The sequence below is a fragment of the Gymnoscopelus microlampas genome (genome assembly GCF_963454915.1).
Source record: "Gymnoscopelus microlampas genome assembly, chromosome: 18".
NCBI classification, from domain to species: Eukaryota; Metazoa; Chordata; class Actinopteri; order Myctophiformes; family Myctophidae; genus Gymnoscopelus; species Gymnoscopelus microlampas.
This window is the reverse complement of record NC_139955.1, coordinates 18,248,693-18,266,133: the sequence shown is the minus strand read 5'-3', so window position 1 is coordinate 18,266,133 and position 17,441 is coordinate 18,248,693. Positions and strand designations below refer to the sequence as shown.

At 39.5% G+C, this 17,441-nt stretch overlaps 2 protein-coding genes across 2 annotated transcripts in view; both read right to left on the bottom strand.

Annotated features, from left to right (window-relative positions):
- Positions 1-1,447: 1,447 nt before the first annotated feature.
- On the bottom strand, positions 1,448-3,035 carry LOC311033767 (gastrotropin-like). The gene is made up of 4 exons (XM_084041414.1): positions 2,814-3,035; positions 2,529-2,689; positions 2,326-2,415; positions 1,448-1,794 (listed from the first exon to the last, which is right to left on the bottom strand). The coding sequence occupies exons 1-4, from the start codon at positions 2,878-2,880 to the stop codon at positions 1,735-1,737; spliced, it is 378 nt and encodes a 125-aa protein (XP_083897540.1). The 5' UTR covers positions 2,881-3,035; the 3' UTR covers positions 1,448-1,734.
- A 2,156-nt stretch (positions 3,036-5,191) lies between these two features.
- The window catches only part of LOC311033747 (alpha-1A adrenergic receptor-like), a 32,088-nt gene continuing 19,838 nt past the window's right edge, over positions 5,192-17,441 (bottom strand). The window contains exon 2 of the mRNA XM_084041380.1: positions 5,192-7,176. Coding sequence (XP_083897506.1) covers positions 6,662-7,176 — 515 coding nt within the window. The 3' untranslated portion in view covers positions 5,192-6,661. The remainder of the gene's footprint in view (positions 7,177-17,441) is intronic.

Here is a 17,441-nt window from a genome sequence, read left to right as displayed (position 1 = left end):
ACCGAACCGTGGTTACATGCACAAATTGCAATTATTAGGCTATAACAATGTAGCCAAAGTGTTTGCAGTGGTGTAAAGTAACTAAGTACATTTACTCAAGTACTGCACTTAAGTAAAATGTTTAGGTATTTTTACTTTACTGGAGTATTTCCAATTTCTAGTACTTTTACTTCTAGTAACCCCACTATATCTCAGAGGCAAATATTGTACTTTTATTCCACAACAATTATTTGAAAACTTGAATTACTAGTTACTTTGTAGATTTGGATTATTATTACAAAACATACATTAACCTCTTCAGCCCTATATATATTTCGGCCATGTGAAAATAGCCGATCTACAAGCTCACAATGTCTCGCGATGCGACGCATTGTGAGCTTGTAGATCTGTTATTTTCAAAATATGTTTATACATTTTATACATTTGAAAACTTGTGAAACGGGACATTCTGCATAATGAGTACTTTCTACTTTTGGTACTTTAAGTACATTTTAATACTAATACTTTTGTACTTTTACTCAAGTAAATTATACATTCTGGACTTTTACTTGTAACAGAGTATTTCTACATTGCAGCATTGATACTTTTACTTCAGTAGAAAATGTGAGTACTTTTTTTTTGTAACTATAGCACTGCAACATTGTCACCATACCTGGTCAGCCTGTTTACTCTGGTGATAATGTAACCAGAATCCTTTATTATAACCCCCCCCCCCCCCATTGCTCAATTCCTTTCCATTCTTGTGCACATCAAAACATTGTGATCGCATGCCCCAGACAGAGAGAACCAGAAGGAATATATACGAGGGAGGAAGACAAGAGATGATGTACAACTGGTAATCACATGTCACACACTCTGTCATGGTTGTAGGTAGAATTAGTTTTTTCATAAATGTATGACCTCATTTATATTTCATCCTATGACAGTGTTGTGCAAAAGTAGCAAAAATAGCTGATCTATTTATTTATGTTTCACTCATTTTGCCTATGATAACATGTTCAAAATAGGGATGCAAGGTTGGTAGGGGTTAAGTCTGTCTGTGGGTTTTATAAATATTTAACCAAAGAAAAACAAGAGCTTTGTGAATAAATAACTACAATCAATCCAGTGGAACACAGGTTCTTTCTTTTTTTCATTTCCTGAAAAGTAACGGTTTTGGACATACAAGGTGTCCGCCCGACAGCGATGATACTTCATTCACTTAACCTCAACAATGCTGAAGACATCTCCGTTTTGCCGGAGATAACTGCAGGAAAACTACGACCAATTCATGATAGCTTTAGCCTAAGTTCTATTAATTAACCAATAGAAAATATCACATTTCAAGTGAAACATGTTCATTCTTTGGATAAAGGGCACATTCTGAACAGCAAGAACTAATGCAGCATCACCCTCTTGTTTGAATGATCTGACCTCTTAGAAAGAAATACAATTTACATCATGCATAGTCTATTAATGTATGTTTACAACACCAATGCATGCCACAAACAGTTCATACTGGTGTGTTTTTATTGAGAGAATAAAAAAAATGCATTTAACTCATTTTGAAGGTTTCATACTGCAATGTGTGTTTTTTTTTACTTTAAAACAGACAACATAATGAGCTCTACTGTACATGGTAGGGATGTTTTCATCGCTGTACATAAAGAGGAATGTAACAGTCTCTGTCTCTCCCTCTGTGACCTCTCTCAGGGTGCTAAATGCTTCTGTTGGGACATGTTGGGAGTTGCAACATTAGATCCTCTTGCTGATCCGTTTGAATGTCACGCCGTTCTCTCCTGGGGTTACGCAATTCTAGAATTCATGACAGGGAACAGATTATGTAAAGTTAGTTTTTTGTTATCGTTGGATACGATTTTGTCCACAAATCCATCCTGTATTGATACCATTATTTTTAACTCTACCATAGATAGGAGAGATAACAGGCAAACGTTGATCAAAATAACAATTCTTTAATTAAGTAATGCAGTTTAACAATAATTTAGAGAGTGTAAAATGAAACCAAATGGAGCCATTTTACACTCTCAAGAGTTAAATATCTATAAGGGTCCATTTGGTTACAAACTCTTCCATCATTTAGCTGGGGACCACCTGGAGCCCCCTCAAGGACCACTGGTGGTCCCAGGACCACTGCCACAGACCATTAGTGGTTTAAGATATGTAAAATGCATCATAACATATCTACAGTATACTACACAAGTAGAACCAAAAGTCTCACTTTGCATAGAGAGGCTATTTGTGTTCAATGTATAATGCTGTTGCACATGATATGCAGTCATGTTTTTGTAATTCAGTGAATGTGAATGTGGTGTTTACTGCTCTCACCATTATAAGTTTATCATCTTTGATCTCAGCGGTGAAGTGGTATTGTGGAAATTGTATTGAAATCTGGCCTCCCTCCAAATTAACCATGGCCTACGTGGAACAAATAGACAAAATAAGGAAAGCGTTTTAACCATACCGTTATGTAAGTAACATTTATTTTTGAGTAATTTGTCATACAATGATTCTTTATTTCATTCACTCACCTTGAATGTGGGGCCTATCATTGTCTTCAGTTCACACTCCTGGCCAGCAGTAAAGTCATTGGACCAGGTCCAGTTGGGAATGCTCTGTGTCCAGGTAAAATCATTACCCTTCTGATCCACCTCTGTTATCACTTTATGATCTGTCTTGGCTTTAGTTAAACCTATAGTTTAGAATGAGAACATTCCAAAAACAGAAAAGGTTTACTCAAATTACTCTTTGAAATATCTGTATTAATGAGCCTCATTTTATAGGAATCAATTAGAAAATGTAACATCATACTGTACCGATGATTTGCAGAAATTCGTCATACTTTTCTTGACTCTCTAGCTCGTATTTCCCAGTGAAGGCCATGTTGGTGAAAGCAGAGAAGAGAAAAGGAAAGAAAAGAAATGTATGAGGAGCAAGGGAAACGAGAGGAGTGGCATTCAGGTACAGATACTGTATGCCTTTGGTTTCGCAGTGATCACTGCCAAATTCCTCCCTTTTCCAATCCTGTCACACATACCTCAGATCCAGGTGGAGCCCTGTATGAGCAAGAAGTAACCTATGCTGTTTATTTTCTGTAACAGGATGTTGTCCTCTGTTGGCTCAAAGCTATAGGTTGAGTAGAAATTCTTTAGCATCCAGACATTGTCTTTAAAACGTGATGATACATGAAGTAAGGACTGCAAGCCAGTGCAAGTTAGGTAAAGACAGCTGAACTGTAAAATGACAACTACACATGTACAATTACTTTACAAGCCTTTCTGCACCGTGACAACATCCAGGGATTTATCTGGACTTTATCTGATGTATGTACCCAAATCCCTGTTTTTTCTTTTATTATTATTGGTCATTATGATTATAAAAATACAAATAAAACCTCTTGACAGGAATAACAGAAAGCTTAGATGTGACCAGAATAAAAATAACTTATGGTTAAGTCAAGGTTCATGACAATTCTTTTTTTCACATTATTCCAAGCTGTAATAATATCAATAAAAACATCCTGGGTACTCTTTAACAATCTTCAATACTCAATCTGGCACACAAACGCATCTTGTTTCAAAATTGCTGGTCTTCCTCAGGCAGTAGGTTTCATATCAAACATTCTGCTTAAAAGGTGAAGTTCTGAGGATCCGAGATCCTCTTGCTGGATAGAGCTCACGGTTCATTTTTTCTCCTCCGGCAGATAATCGCTGAAGAGACAGCTAGCTTAATTTATACACCATTGCATGTTTAAGTATAAATCAGAAAGGCATCACCAGACTGAAGGGCACCACCAGCACTGCCACCAGGAAATCTGCCGTTGCCATGGAAACCACAAAAGCTGATGAGAAATTTGGTTGAGGTTGTCTGGTAAGCAGAAGGTCACTGGTTCGCCTCCCGGCCAACTTATGTCTACGTCCTGAAGTGTCCCTGAGCAAAGACACTTGAACCTTAACAGATCCCCACCGAGTGCTCATCATGACCATCTGAGCAGCCATCAGCGGGGTGAAGCTGAAACTGAATCCCCCCCCAAGATTAATAATCCTCTAAAAAACAAACAAAACTAAAAAGCGCCCACTATAGCAGCGGTTTTGCCATCGGTAGACAAGCTGTGGTGGCCTGAGTTATTGTTGATTCCATGGATGCAGGACTTTGATAGTGGTAGAGTCTAGACAGACAGATCATAGAACCTTTGTCCATATGTACATACAGCATGAATCCATTGTTAAATGCTACTCCCAGAGAAACCTGTCTCACTACTTGATCTACGGTTGTGTAATTATTTAACAACTGTCTGTTCCTTCTACACATGGAGCCACTGGGTTCTTTCTGTTACTGTTTATCACCTCACCATAATGTGTGTAGCCCCTTGTACTGTGTGTGTGTGTGTGTGTGTGTGTGTGTGTGTGTGTGTGTGTGTGTGTGTGTGTGTGTGTGTGTGTGTGTGTGTGTGTGTGTGTGTGTGTGTGTGTGTGTGTGTGTGCGAGCGAGCGCAAAAGCGTGTGTGCGTGCGTGTCCGTGTCCGTGTGTGTGTGTGTGTGTGTGTGTGTGTGTGTGTGTGTGTGTGTGTGTGTGTGTGTGTGTGTGTGTGTGTGTGTGTGTGTGTGTGTGTGTGTGTGTGTGCACATGCATTCAGTAAAGATGAATGTGACAGTAGAGTACACCAACTGGCTAAGTGTGACTCAGGAGGCAGCAGACCATGAGGTAAATGGTCTCTGATCATTTCTCTCCTGTCTGTAGAAGCTGTAAACCATAAAGTCCCGTCATCGCTGTTAACCCATTGAGACCTGAGGCTGATTCTACAAATGCCTTCTAAATCAGCAGTTCTCACACTTTCAAGATTTTAAAAAAATAGCAGATGTACGTCAAGCTCTGCTGTTTTTGAATAGCCAAAGCAAAAATCTAAAATGAAACAGATGCTTTCCCGGTTTTAATGGGTTTTAACCCAGGGACTCATGTTCACATGTGTCCTCCACCCACTTACAGGGGCCACTGCTAACCTCATAATGCATCAACCGTTCAAACTAGAGGACAACCTACCGACCGATACATATACATGTTTTGTTTGTTTAAAAATTGCTTTCATACTTTTGAATATATAAAAAAAACATTTCTCTTAAACAGTCAGTAAGTGCTTAAATGTAAAAAATATGGTAAACAATATACATGCCTGACTATAATCAAAGGCACGTACGTAGACAGTGGAATCAGATCCCTTTTATGTTAGAGTTGGCTACATTAATTATGAATATTGGAATCTTCAAGAAAGAGAGACGAAATTGGTAGATATCATGGACCTTCCTGTCCTCAACATATCGGAATCAGTAATGCCCTTGAAAAATCCATATACTGTAGGACGACCTCTATTTCAAACACACAAAGATATCCTATCCTCTCGGATGGTCTTTTGTGGTGACAGACAGTCTCAGTTATATGTTTGAAAAGTAGTGGATGAGAAATTGAGATCTTTATCTTGACAGTACATCCATTATAATCGTCCAACTCATATTTAATTGTTCTTATTGCACCAAGCTGGAATGACTTGAGAGATGCAGATGTTGAGATTTTATATTTATTTAAGTGTCACAACTTTATCCCATAGTGATAACTTAGCTTTATCTTCAAACCTCTCTTTTAACCACTTAAACCCTATACTTCTTTGTGCGTCAAATAGCGGATAATATACTGTAGCCGATCTACAAGCTCACGTCGCATTGCAACGCAGTGTGATCTTGTCGATCTGCTATTTTCACCAAATGTTCACCTATTTCCGTTGAATATTTGCCTATTATGACATGCCCAGAATAGGAACGCTAGGGTTCATGTGGTTAAGATCTCAAGCATATAAACAAGAAGATTACTGTGCACACAAGAGATAAACCTGGTTATATTTAATTTTCACGACATACCATAAGGATATCAAGTGATAGTAACAGAAATGCGATCATTTGCTTGTTACACAGATTACATAAGTCAGTTTTCCTTACTCTTGTACAGTCTCTTCACAGCTAAAAGATAGACATGGATTCAATTACGAGGGAAAATTGAAAATGGGGGCGGAAAGGTTGTGTTGGGTGCATTTGTTCTGCCATTGTCAACTTTTTTATATGTTTTTTTCCTGTCTTGCTTTTTTTGTAATAAACACCCACATGCACTGGCCACTTTCCAATCCAAATACTACAGTGTGAGCAATCACAATCGATACCCTGTCTTTACTACACTCCTGCCTCCTACAGTATGTTTCACATTGCACCATTTCACCTGGCTGTCACAACACATGATCACATGTACAGTAACACAGACCAAAACACTTCTGACACAGCAGCATAATCTATACTCAATAACTTCATGTGAACCATCAATGGTAATGACACTAATAATCCATTTTCTGATGAAGGGTGACGTGAATGAAATTAAACCACGTACATGTAAATAGTGCGTAACTGCATGTAATCCTACAGTATATGTCATCTCTCTGGTACACAGTAAAATCCTCAGTGTTAATTGAACGCAGAGAGTGGAAACAAATGGTTCCATTTGAGTGCTCTAGGAGTTTCAGTAACACTGAGGATTTTACTGTGTAGAATAGCACTCTGCTGGTTATTCAAGTCCCCACAGGGAGTGAATTAGTAGCCTAAGCCATGGCTCAATATGATACAGATAGTCACACCTGGTCCTCTGGAATTGAACTAACTTTGTCCGATACTTCCCTTCCTCCGATTTGAAGCCGAAAAGAAAACACATCACCAGTAGATTCCTTAGAGGGGCCGACTCCCACTGAGGCCCCACTCGCCTCCCCTCTTGGGGTGGTGGCGCCCCAGGTGTACAAGTTGTCCCCATCATGGCAGGGAGAGAGGCCCTTGTTTAGGTTACGCGGGCTGGGGCTGGCTGAGGAGGGCAGCGTGCGCTGGCTGCCATTCAAACAACTGGAGTTGTGTTCGGTAGATAATCTACGGGAGTTTACGGAGGAGTTGAAGTTGGAGGAGCGGTAGTTGTACGCTCGCCACCTGGGGCGTTTCCGTTGGTGGCACTGGCACCTGAGGATGCGTATGAAGGCCATCTTGAACTCACGGCTGTAGCAGGGATAGATGATGGGATTCATGCAGCTGTTGAAGTAACCCAGCCAGAAGATCACTTTGAAGAGGGACTCTGGGGGGCGCAAGTTCTTATTGAAAGACCCTGGAAAGAGAGGAACACAAATGCAGTCAATGTGGTTGGCTTCATTAACCTTCAATTTGAGCATTTTTGTGATACATCTTGTTCTGTCTAAGAGCAGGATACATTTTGCCCAGCAGATGGCAGTATTTTACAATATAAGCCTGGATACTTCACATTCATTAACTTGACATTGAATTGGAAGAGATCGCTCAGTTTCAGTGTTATTTATCATAAGAAAAATATGTTATTATCTAGTAATGCGACACTTACAATGTGTCTCCGTTCGAAAACAACACAAGCAGATATTTACATAAGATAGAGTAGACCTTTATTGATCCCTCGGGGGAAATTCAGCAGCCTTGGAGTCATTAAGAAAAACACCAGACAGCGAATAAAAACAACAGGTAGAAAAAAAAGGTTAGGTAAAACAAAGCTAAAATAAAAAATAAGGAGGCCAGAAGGGCCATGGACTTAAAAAGGAAAAAAATGCATAGCGTAGGAAAAACGTGTCCTAGTATTACATTACATCATTAGATCACTTTTATATGTCACATTAGAAAAAAACATTCTTAACACCAAATGGAGTGTGTTGAATAACCATGCATTTGTATGGACAGACACTCACACTGATGTAGGAAGTTTGTCACCTCAAAAAGCCATTTTTTTTGGTCCTTAGTTCCTATAACTTTCCAAAAAAGGATTGTAAAGCCTTTTAGATGAACTGGTTGCACATGCTATGGTTATGTGTGTCTGTGTGGGGGCGGTATAACTCTCTAGGTGATTGATAGAAGGACAAAAACTTTTTTTTTTAAATTGTGTTTGTTGTATTGTAGGCCTGTAATAGGTTTGTTTACATAGTAAACTTTGAAGTAAAACAGGTTTTTGTTGTAATAAAGAAGCTATTAAAGTAGTTAAATAACTATTAGCTAAACTTCATGAATGTAAATATAAACCTAATTCACATGTTCAGGACAAGCCCACACTGGGCCATTAACCACATGAACCCCAACGTCATTATTCTGGGTATGTCGTAAAAGGCGAACTTTCAATGAAAATATGCAAACTTTCAATGAAAATAGGCGAACTTTCAGCGAAAATAGCTGATATAAAAGTTCAAACCGTGACTTGTTGTGAGCTTGTAGATGGGATATTTTTGGCATGGGGATTTAGTGTAGAGGGGAAAAAAGGATGGGGCCCTATACCCCTGGCGGGGACTCCGGTCAACCAAGTGTGTAGTGTTTAAGTGGTTAAATTCCACTGCAGATTGAGCAATTATTTTCATTTCGTTTACAATTAAAAACATTCTTATTGATTAAACCACATGAAAAACATTGTGTTTGTCTCCCACTGAGAAGCCCTTAGGTCAAGCCTGTCAAGTGAGAGAGAACCTCACAGCTAATGAGTTGAGAGAAGAAGATATGCGTCTGGAATGAAAACAGGGTGTTATGAAAGCCAGGAAGTGAGCGTCTGTCCATTGTGTGTGTGTGTGTGTGTGTGTGTGTGTGTGTGTGTGTGTGTGTGTGTGTGTGTGTGTGTGTGTGTGTGTGTGTGTGTGTGTGTGTGTGTGTGCGTGCGTGTGCGTGTGCGTGCGTGTGCGTGTGCATGCCCGTTGTGTGTGCACGTGTGTGCATGAGTGGATTCACTAGTGTGTGCACTCACTCACACATGAGTATATCTCTGTGCTTCTGTGCAGCCACACTTATCCCGCCTGAACTAATGAAGCATTCCTTAAGAGAGATGAAAGCCCTATGATCACCTCCATTCATGTGTAAAACACACATGACATGTAGATGAAGACTACACCTGGCTTCATGATCAGCAAAGCAACATCTGTCTAGAAATATTTGAGTGTGTAGATGTTACCGGGGTGCTGAGAAGGCAAGCTGGGTGACATCCCCCTTGTTAACCACTTTCAAACTGGTATGTTTCTGGCATGTCATTCAGGTGCATTCTTTCAAAGAAATTCTAAACTGTTGAAAATATTTGAAAACATGTCAAACAATTTACTGAATGTATAGCAGTTCATAGAGCTAATAGCTGGTCTCATTGCAACACAAGTGAGCCGTTAGATCCACTATTTTGGCTATTTTCACGTGACACAGTCGTATAACAAAGTATAACATAGGGCTTAAGTGGTTAACTGGTAACTATCAATACTAAACACATTTAGTTATGATTCAAATGTAATCTATAGGTCTGTTGCCAGAAACCTGGTTCAAGATATTTTTAACTTAAGCTCTGAGTCTGATCAAACCAAATGCAGTGCTTCCAAATTTCTTGGTTCCACAACAACTGTTTTCAGTTGGGAATTTTCAAGCGGGGATAGTTTTGAGCCCAAATCATGCACGTTTGTGGTGAACGCGGTGGTTTAATAAAATGGAAACACAAACAAACAATTGAACTACTACAACAACAATCTGCAGATTCAGCACACTTCCTTTTTCCTTTCATTGAGCAAGTCGATAATAAACTCATACAATGACTTCCACATATTCAATAAAAAAGCAATAACTCAACTGCAGCAAAGGAAAAGGAAATTACATGGAAAGAATAACAGATCAATTACTGTGTAATAGGTTTATCTAATTATTTCCATTTTTTCACAATTATGTCTTATTACACAGTAAAGAATAGTAGATTAGTGATTACTTAATTAACTAAAATTGAGTAAAGTTTTGGTGAAATATTGAATAATATTCTTCCATTACCTGCACATTTATGCTACTATAATATTTTCTGTTGACAGTCTCTCATTGACACAGAATTTTAATCTGAGTTCCATCAATATAACTAATCACCCTTGGTAATCTTGATGTAAGTAGGAACTTCTTAATTTGTCTGTCACAAACAATGTGTATACTCAGTAGGTTGACTAAATGGAATTCAGACAGAACACTATCAGACTGTGTGTGGGGACACGTAAAAGACTTAGTAAAACCCATAGTAAAACCCATAAGACCACATGTTGAGGAGGACTAATGTGATGTTCAGATCATTTACCCATTGCCTTTTCTTGTGGAGCATGTCTGGAACCTATTCTACCAATAGACCAGTGGTATTTCCATGTAGAATGTCTACAGTATGTATATTTACACAATGTGTGCCCAGAACATTAGCCATGTCTAGTTTGTCAACCTGTGGATATTTAGAAGAAAATAACATCTTTCTAATAGTCAATAACAATATAAGTAGTGTCCTGCTCTTCTAGAAATGAGGTTCATGAATAATACTGCTCCAATGCAATGTGGTGATGTCATGATGATTCGATCTACAGTATATACTGCACTATTTTCCAAAATCTCAAGGTTGCAGTTGTAAAGTAAGGGGACCCAGGGGAACAACAGACCATGGCCTACAGGTAATTATGCTCGTAAAAAGACCTCTCTGTGCTGACCAGTTGAATAATCACATGTTCACCGCTGGAGGTTGCTGATCATACCTACTGGCTACTGTAAAGATGAGTCTTAATTGTATCAGTTTAATTGTTCATGCAAACAGAACCTTTTGGCTACGAAACTGTGGTAACGACATAACAATATAGGCCTGAGTCTGTACGACAGCTTGCTTGATTGAAAATGGCCGATCTACAAGCTCACAATGTGTTGTGATGCGAAGCGCTGTTCGATTGTAGATCGGCTACATTCGGCGAGCGACACTACTATCGTACCAACTAAATCAGGTTTCAGCTTCCAGACTGAGACACATCTTTAGAAATCTGATTTGAATCGCATTTAAAACCACCTAGGAATGTGATTAACATCGGATTCTCAAAAATCAGTTTCCATGAGTTTTTTTGCTAATCTGATTTGGGCTGCCAGTGTGAACATGGCTGGAGTGGAAAACAACCAACTTCAATGGCTCACAGAATGGCTGCGTACCAACAGCTACCTATCATTGTGTACTACCTCATTGACAGTAATGTTAATCTATTCATTTTGTGTTGATCAAATGCAATTTTCCCATTGTCTTTGTCAGTAAATAAGGCTATGGTTAAGTGCTAAATAAATCGTATAATGTGACAAACCTCGGACACAGCTTAGCCGGCCCTCTGTTGGATAACCTTGTGCAACAGCGAATTCCCGGATGATGACCTATATGTATGCTACTAGTAAATTAGTGGGACCGTTTGATTCATTTTCTGCATTGGTCTGTGATATGTTTTGTAATTTTTCAAGAAAATGTAGTCTCTTTGAGTTTGTGTATATGCTGCACTACAGTGTGAGGTAGGTGCACTACAGTATGCAACTAATGATTATGAACCAATGACTCATAGAAACAATCCATGAGTATGGAGGTTCGTATTGACTTAAATGTTCAATTCAATAAAATTATAGTTTTGACTGTCTGCAAGAGCCGTTAAATATTAGGCTCCTCTCCGATGTAAAATAAACTACTGGACGTGCGCTGCAAGCACAAAACCATTTAAGTGAGATATGTGGCTTTAGAAGATTAAGTGACATATGTGGCTTTAGAAGATTATTGAGATGAATGATGGTTTGCCTTGAGCCTGTTTTCTGGAATAGATTCCCTCCCTGGTAGTCTACAATACTGTACATCTGAAAGAAAAACCTCCCTGATTATATCGGCAATGGACAACTAGGAAAGTACACTCCTCGGGACACAGATCTCTGCCAGGCCAGGTTACCCACACCCACAATTTTGTGAATCTAATTTACAGGCAAATGATATGGAGTATAAAAAAATCACACCCAGTGTGAAGTGGGCGGTGTGTGGTCATCACAACATGACTCACTTAAAAAAAAGGATAATTGACTTTTTTTTAAGTCCATACTGCTATTCATAGGGCTGGACATGTGTCATGTGTTTCGCTAGCCAATCACAGTCCTGAATTTGCAAAGTCAGCCAATCACATTACAGCTAGTGGTGATGACACTAGCTGTAATGTGATTGGCTGACTTTGCAAAAGTATAGATTTACATTGACTGTGGAAGGGTTAGGGTTGTAGACTGCCTTGTAGACTATTGGCCAATCACGGTGCAGGATTGGTCAGTGTCCAAAACTCACTTATAGGGGGCGGTTACACCGCCCCAAAAACACGTTTGACGGTCATTGTTATGGAGCATTTGTGCCTAATAATCCTATATTCATCATCATCATCATCATCATCATTTATTTAACTCACGACCATGTTCACATGGTATGGAGCACAGATATCATACATTTTCATTTCATAATATTCATACATACATACATACATAGCAAAAGGCGAGCCTTACTTAAACAGAGGTAGAACATTTTTCAGAAAAGCACCTAATTTATAAATAACTCTTTGCTTATCACATTGCAATAGTAGAATTAATTTCTGCATAGATGGGCGAGTTATATAGTACTTTGGCAGATATTTTTGTCTAAGACTCATAATGGTAGTATTTTTACACTCAAATATAACATGGAACTCATCTCCGACTTGATTTCCATTGCATAGATTGCATAGCCTCTGGCTTCTTTCAAGTCCTCTATATCTACCAATGATCTTTGGGATTCTTGTGTTGTTCACCCTGAAATTACAAATGGCCTGTCTATTCTTCTGGTTGTCACACAACAGATATTTTTCCAACTTAAACTCTTGCTTATACTCAACATAAATGTCACATGATGTCATATTATTAAGTTCACTTTGCCACTTTTGCAGGAACTGGTCTTTCAACCTTTGTTCGACTGTTCGTTTCAACCATTCACTGTTATTACAATTCTGTGTCAGCCATATGTAAGACATACCACAGTCGTCCAATATGTGCTTTACCTGCGAAACCCATGGTGACGTGTATACACCTGTATTAAACAGGTTAAGCAGACAGTCATACATTATACGACTCAATTTGCTCTCTTTCCCTTCAAGCAACCGGGCCCAATAGCCAATGAGTCTTTTTTTAACTAGAATACAAATTGGGTACCTCCCCAGCTCTCCATACACCATATTACTACATGTGGTTGTTTTTACTTTTAGGATATACTTAAGGAATTTAAGATGTAATTTTTCTAATATTTCAATTTTTTCGAACCCCCAGACTTCACAAGTGTACAACATGACTGGTGAAACCAACTTGTCAAAAAGATCTAGTGCAACATTTACTGGTAAATCAAAATTTCTACATTTACAAAGGAGGGAATACATGGCACGTGAGGCCTGCTTATGCAGCTCTTCAATAGCAATCTTAAATGAACCATTATAATTCATAGTGATTCCGAGATACTTAAAGCTATGGACGACTTCTAGATTGTCTCCATTACAGGAAAACTTTAATCTGCTGGCGTCAGCCTTTCTACCTCCAAATACTGTTACCTTTGTTTTTTCACTGATCTTTAGTTTCCACTTTTCACAGAAGCCACACATGTGGTCAATTGCCTTCTGTAAACCCTCCTTCGTATTTGACATGACGATCGTGTCGTCCGCATACAATAACAACATGAGCTGTAGGTAGTTATCAATCGTTTCATCATTAAAATGTATCGGCTGACAGCCATTGTGTCTGAGGTATTCCTCCAGGTCATTAATAAATAAAGCGAACAGTAAAGGTGATAGATTTTCCCCCTGTCTTACTCCTGCTAAACTTACAAAAAACTCTGACTTCATGCCGTTTACAAAGACACATGATTTAACGTTTTTATACATATTCTTTACTACAGCCATAAATTTGCCCTTGATTCCTACCGCTGATAGTTTAAACCAAAGAGCATCCCTCCAGACTGTATCAAAAGCCTTACTATAATCTATAAATGAACAAAATAATCTCTTCTTTTTAAGACAAAATAAATCAACAATATGTTTCAGGACAAAAATATGGTCACTGGTGGAATAATTCTTTCTGAATCCTGCCTGAGTTTCCCTCAAGATAGAACTGTCCTCACAGAATATAATCAATCTTGTATTTAGTATATTTGTGAACAATTTACCCAAACAGCTCAAAAGTGTAATCCCTCTATAATTATCACAGTCGGCAGTATTGCCTTTCTTCTTGAAAATTGGTACAATCAAACCAAGCGTCCAATCTTCAGGAAAGGTACCGGAGTCAAGGATCTTGTTAAACAAGGATACATACAATGGCATGAGTATATTTACTGAACTTTTGATATACTCGTTCAGAATTTGATCACTTCCTGCTGCCTGACCATTTTTTAATTTTGAAACAACCTCCCTGATTTCCTGCTCTGTGAAGTTTGCATTTAGAATACTATTGTCATGGGAGTATGCTTCGGAATCAACTTCCGGTATCTGACTCATTTGCACTTCCCAGTCAGATAATATTTTAAAATGCTCATGAAAATCTTCCAGTGAAATTGGACAGTGCTCCTTTTTTCTATCAGTACCACTAAGCATCTTCCAGAAAATCTTTGGGTTTTTAGACTTCATACTCAACAATTCCTTGTTCAATTTATTTTTATGCTCTCTCTGGGCTTTGTACATCTCTCTCTTATATTCTTTACTTTTTATCCTTGCATTTTCGATATTAGTCTCATTTCTGTGTACTTTAAGCATTCTTTTTGCTTTGAGGTATTTTTGCCTTTTTAATCTGCATTCTTTATCAAACCACACTGCGTTTTTATTTACTTTCTTGCCCTTTCTGTGTCGAGCCACTGTTTTAGGAAATGTGGCTGCTGCGCTACTAATCAAAATACTACAGGCTTCTTTTGTCATTTCATCTACTGATAGGTTTTCTTGGTCAAGCAACAATTTATTCAGCTTATCAAGCTGAATGTTTTTTATGTACTCATCTATCTTGTGTGCATCCCATTTACCAATTTGTTGACTTCCACTATTTACAGTATGTTCCATGGGGCCCTCGACCTGATAATGAACCCTTTCCATATTTACCTCCAGGGTCACTTCCACCATACAATGCTTATCAGAAAACAAATGATCGAATTCATGTACACAGAAGCCTCTCACCTTGCTCACAATAAAAGGGGAACCTATCATGTAATCAATTACACTATCTTCAACTGTAGTTGCTTTCCCAATATGGGTGTCATCCCCACATCTTCCATTCAGTATACATAGCTCAAGATTTCTGCACAGATCTAACAGTGCACTGCCATAATTTCCGAAGTCTCTGTGTACATCAGCTGATTTTCTTTCTAGAGGGATATTAAACATTTCCATCATTCCCACCTGACACTCGTTTTCACAGACATCTTCATCTTGGTTCCATTTATCACCCTCATATAAGACAAAGTCATCCCTTTCCTGTGTATGGGCATTCATATCACCACAAATAAGAAAATAATTATTTTCCAATCCAATATCGGCTATTATTTGTGTCAGTTCATTAAACATGCTAACATTTGAGTATCTAGTTTTGTATGGTGGAATATAGACCGCTAGTATCACAAGATCTTTGTCATAATTGAGTGCATGTTTATTACATTTTAGGCAAACACCTAAGTCACTGTTTATACCTTTTTGCACCCATTTATCTGCAATTTTCATGTTCACGGCTATTATCACCCCCCCAGAGCGCCAATTTGTTAACTTGTGTCTATTACTAGCAAACATTAAGAAGCCCATAGCTTTAAATTTGTCCAACATCTCGGGTGTATCAGCATCATCAGTTTTCGTTTCATTGAAACAGAGTACATCATAGCTTTTGCATTTTTAGCGGTGCCAACCGCTCTACACTTGACTTTGTCCGTATGTCCGTCCGTCCGTCCGTATCAGCACGGGATGATGAGCACGGGATTTTACACAGCTATAACTCCAGTTTGCAGCATGCCACCAAGTCCAAATATGGTATGTGGACTTAGACCACCAATAGGGACGAGCATGAATTGCTGAAGTTATCACAGCGGGGTCCAGGGACCCCCCGCGTATGTTCTGTCCGTCCGCCCGTTTAGGGCACGGGATTTAAAACAGCTATAACTCCAGGTTGAAGCCTGCCACCAACTCCTACTTTGGTATGTGGACTTACACCACCAATAGGGACGAGCATGAATTTCTGAAGTTATCACAGCGGGGTCAAGGGACCCCCCGCGTATGTTCTGTCCGTCCGCCCGTTTAGGGCACAGGATTTAAAACAGCTATAACTCCAGTTTGCAGCATGCCACCAAGTCCACATTTGGTATGTGGACTTACACCACAAATAGGGACGAGCATGAATTGCTGAAGTTATCCAAGCGGGGTCCAGGGACCCCCCGCGTATGTTATGTCCGTCCGCCCGTTTAGGGCACAGGATTTAAAACAGCTATAACTCCAGTTTGCAGCATGCCACCAAGTCCAAATTTGGTATGTGGACTTAGACCACCAATAGGGACCAGCATGAATTGATGAAGCCCCGCCCCCTCTGTCTTCCCATTGGCTGGCCTTTAAACAGCCATAACTCACGTTCGCAGCATGCTACGGAGTACAAATTTTGTGCATGGACTAAAACCACCAATAGGGACAAACTGTAATTACTTAAGCCCCGCCCCCTCTGTCTGCCCATTGGCTGGGCTTTAAACAGCCATTATTCCAGTTTGCAGCATGCTACCAAGTACAAATTTGGTAAGTGGACTCAGACCACCAATAGGGACGAACTGAAATGAGTTACGCCCCGCCCCAAAGGCACCGCTTCCTTCACACAGGGTGTGATTTTTCAATAAAGTCAGGAGTATCCAACTTACTTCGTATACCACAGACATTTAAGGAAAGAACCCGTAGCCCCTGGGGACCTGTCCTCCTCTCCCCAGGGTCAGACGCAGCCTCTTCTGTCTGTACTCCATATCTGTCCTACACGTCTATACCAAAGTCTTTGTAATCCACGTCCTCGTATCCAATCAGGAATAGGTCATCTGGGGTGTTAATCGTGACATATCGGCCATCAGTCTTGCAGATAATTCTGCCGTCCCTTACGAATGTATGTTCACATTTGTCCCTGGCAAGCCAGAAGAGTTTACTTCTCATGCGTGTAAGATCCTCGTTGATGAAGATGCCCTTGTGCAGATCATCTTTTTTCAGCTCCGCTTTATTCTTCATCAGGTCCAAATTGGCTAATGGGAGGGCCGGCCAGCGGGCGGGTGGACGTCTGACGTCACTCTGACTCAGCCATAACCATATAAAGAGTTCCCAATGCAGCTACGCCCAAATATCGAGTGTGTTGTCTAACCTCAGTGTGTCGTCATGGCATCAGCCGCAAACAAATCAGTCAGCTCCATATATGGGCACAAAAGGAGGCATGCCCATACAGTATATGGCCATATTACTGATGACATCAGCACTCTCCATATATGGGCATAAAAGGACTAGGACTGAAAGACACAGACAGATCCGGTTGTCCACTCCAGAGCCAAAG

What these genes read in the sequence shown, in the direction of transcription:
- LOC311033767 (XM_084041414.1), bottom strand. Translation starts at nt 2,880, where the DNA reads ATGGCCTTCACTGGGAAATACGAGCTAGAGAGTCAAGAAAAGTATGAC. An exon ending in TGATAGGCCCCACATTCAAG is followed by an intron (nt 2,416 to 2,528) that starts GTGAGTGAATGA and finishes TGTTCCACGTAG; the next exon opens with GCCATGGTTAATTTGGAGGG. An exon ending in AAGATGATAAACTTATAATG is followed by an intron (nt 1,795 to 2,325) that starts GTGAGAGCAGTA and finishes CATGAATTCTAG; the next exon opens with AATTGCGTAACCCCAGGAGA.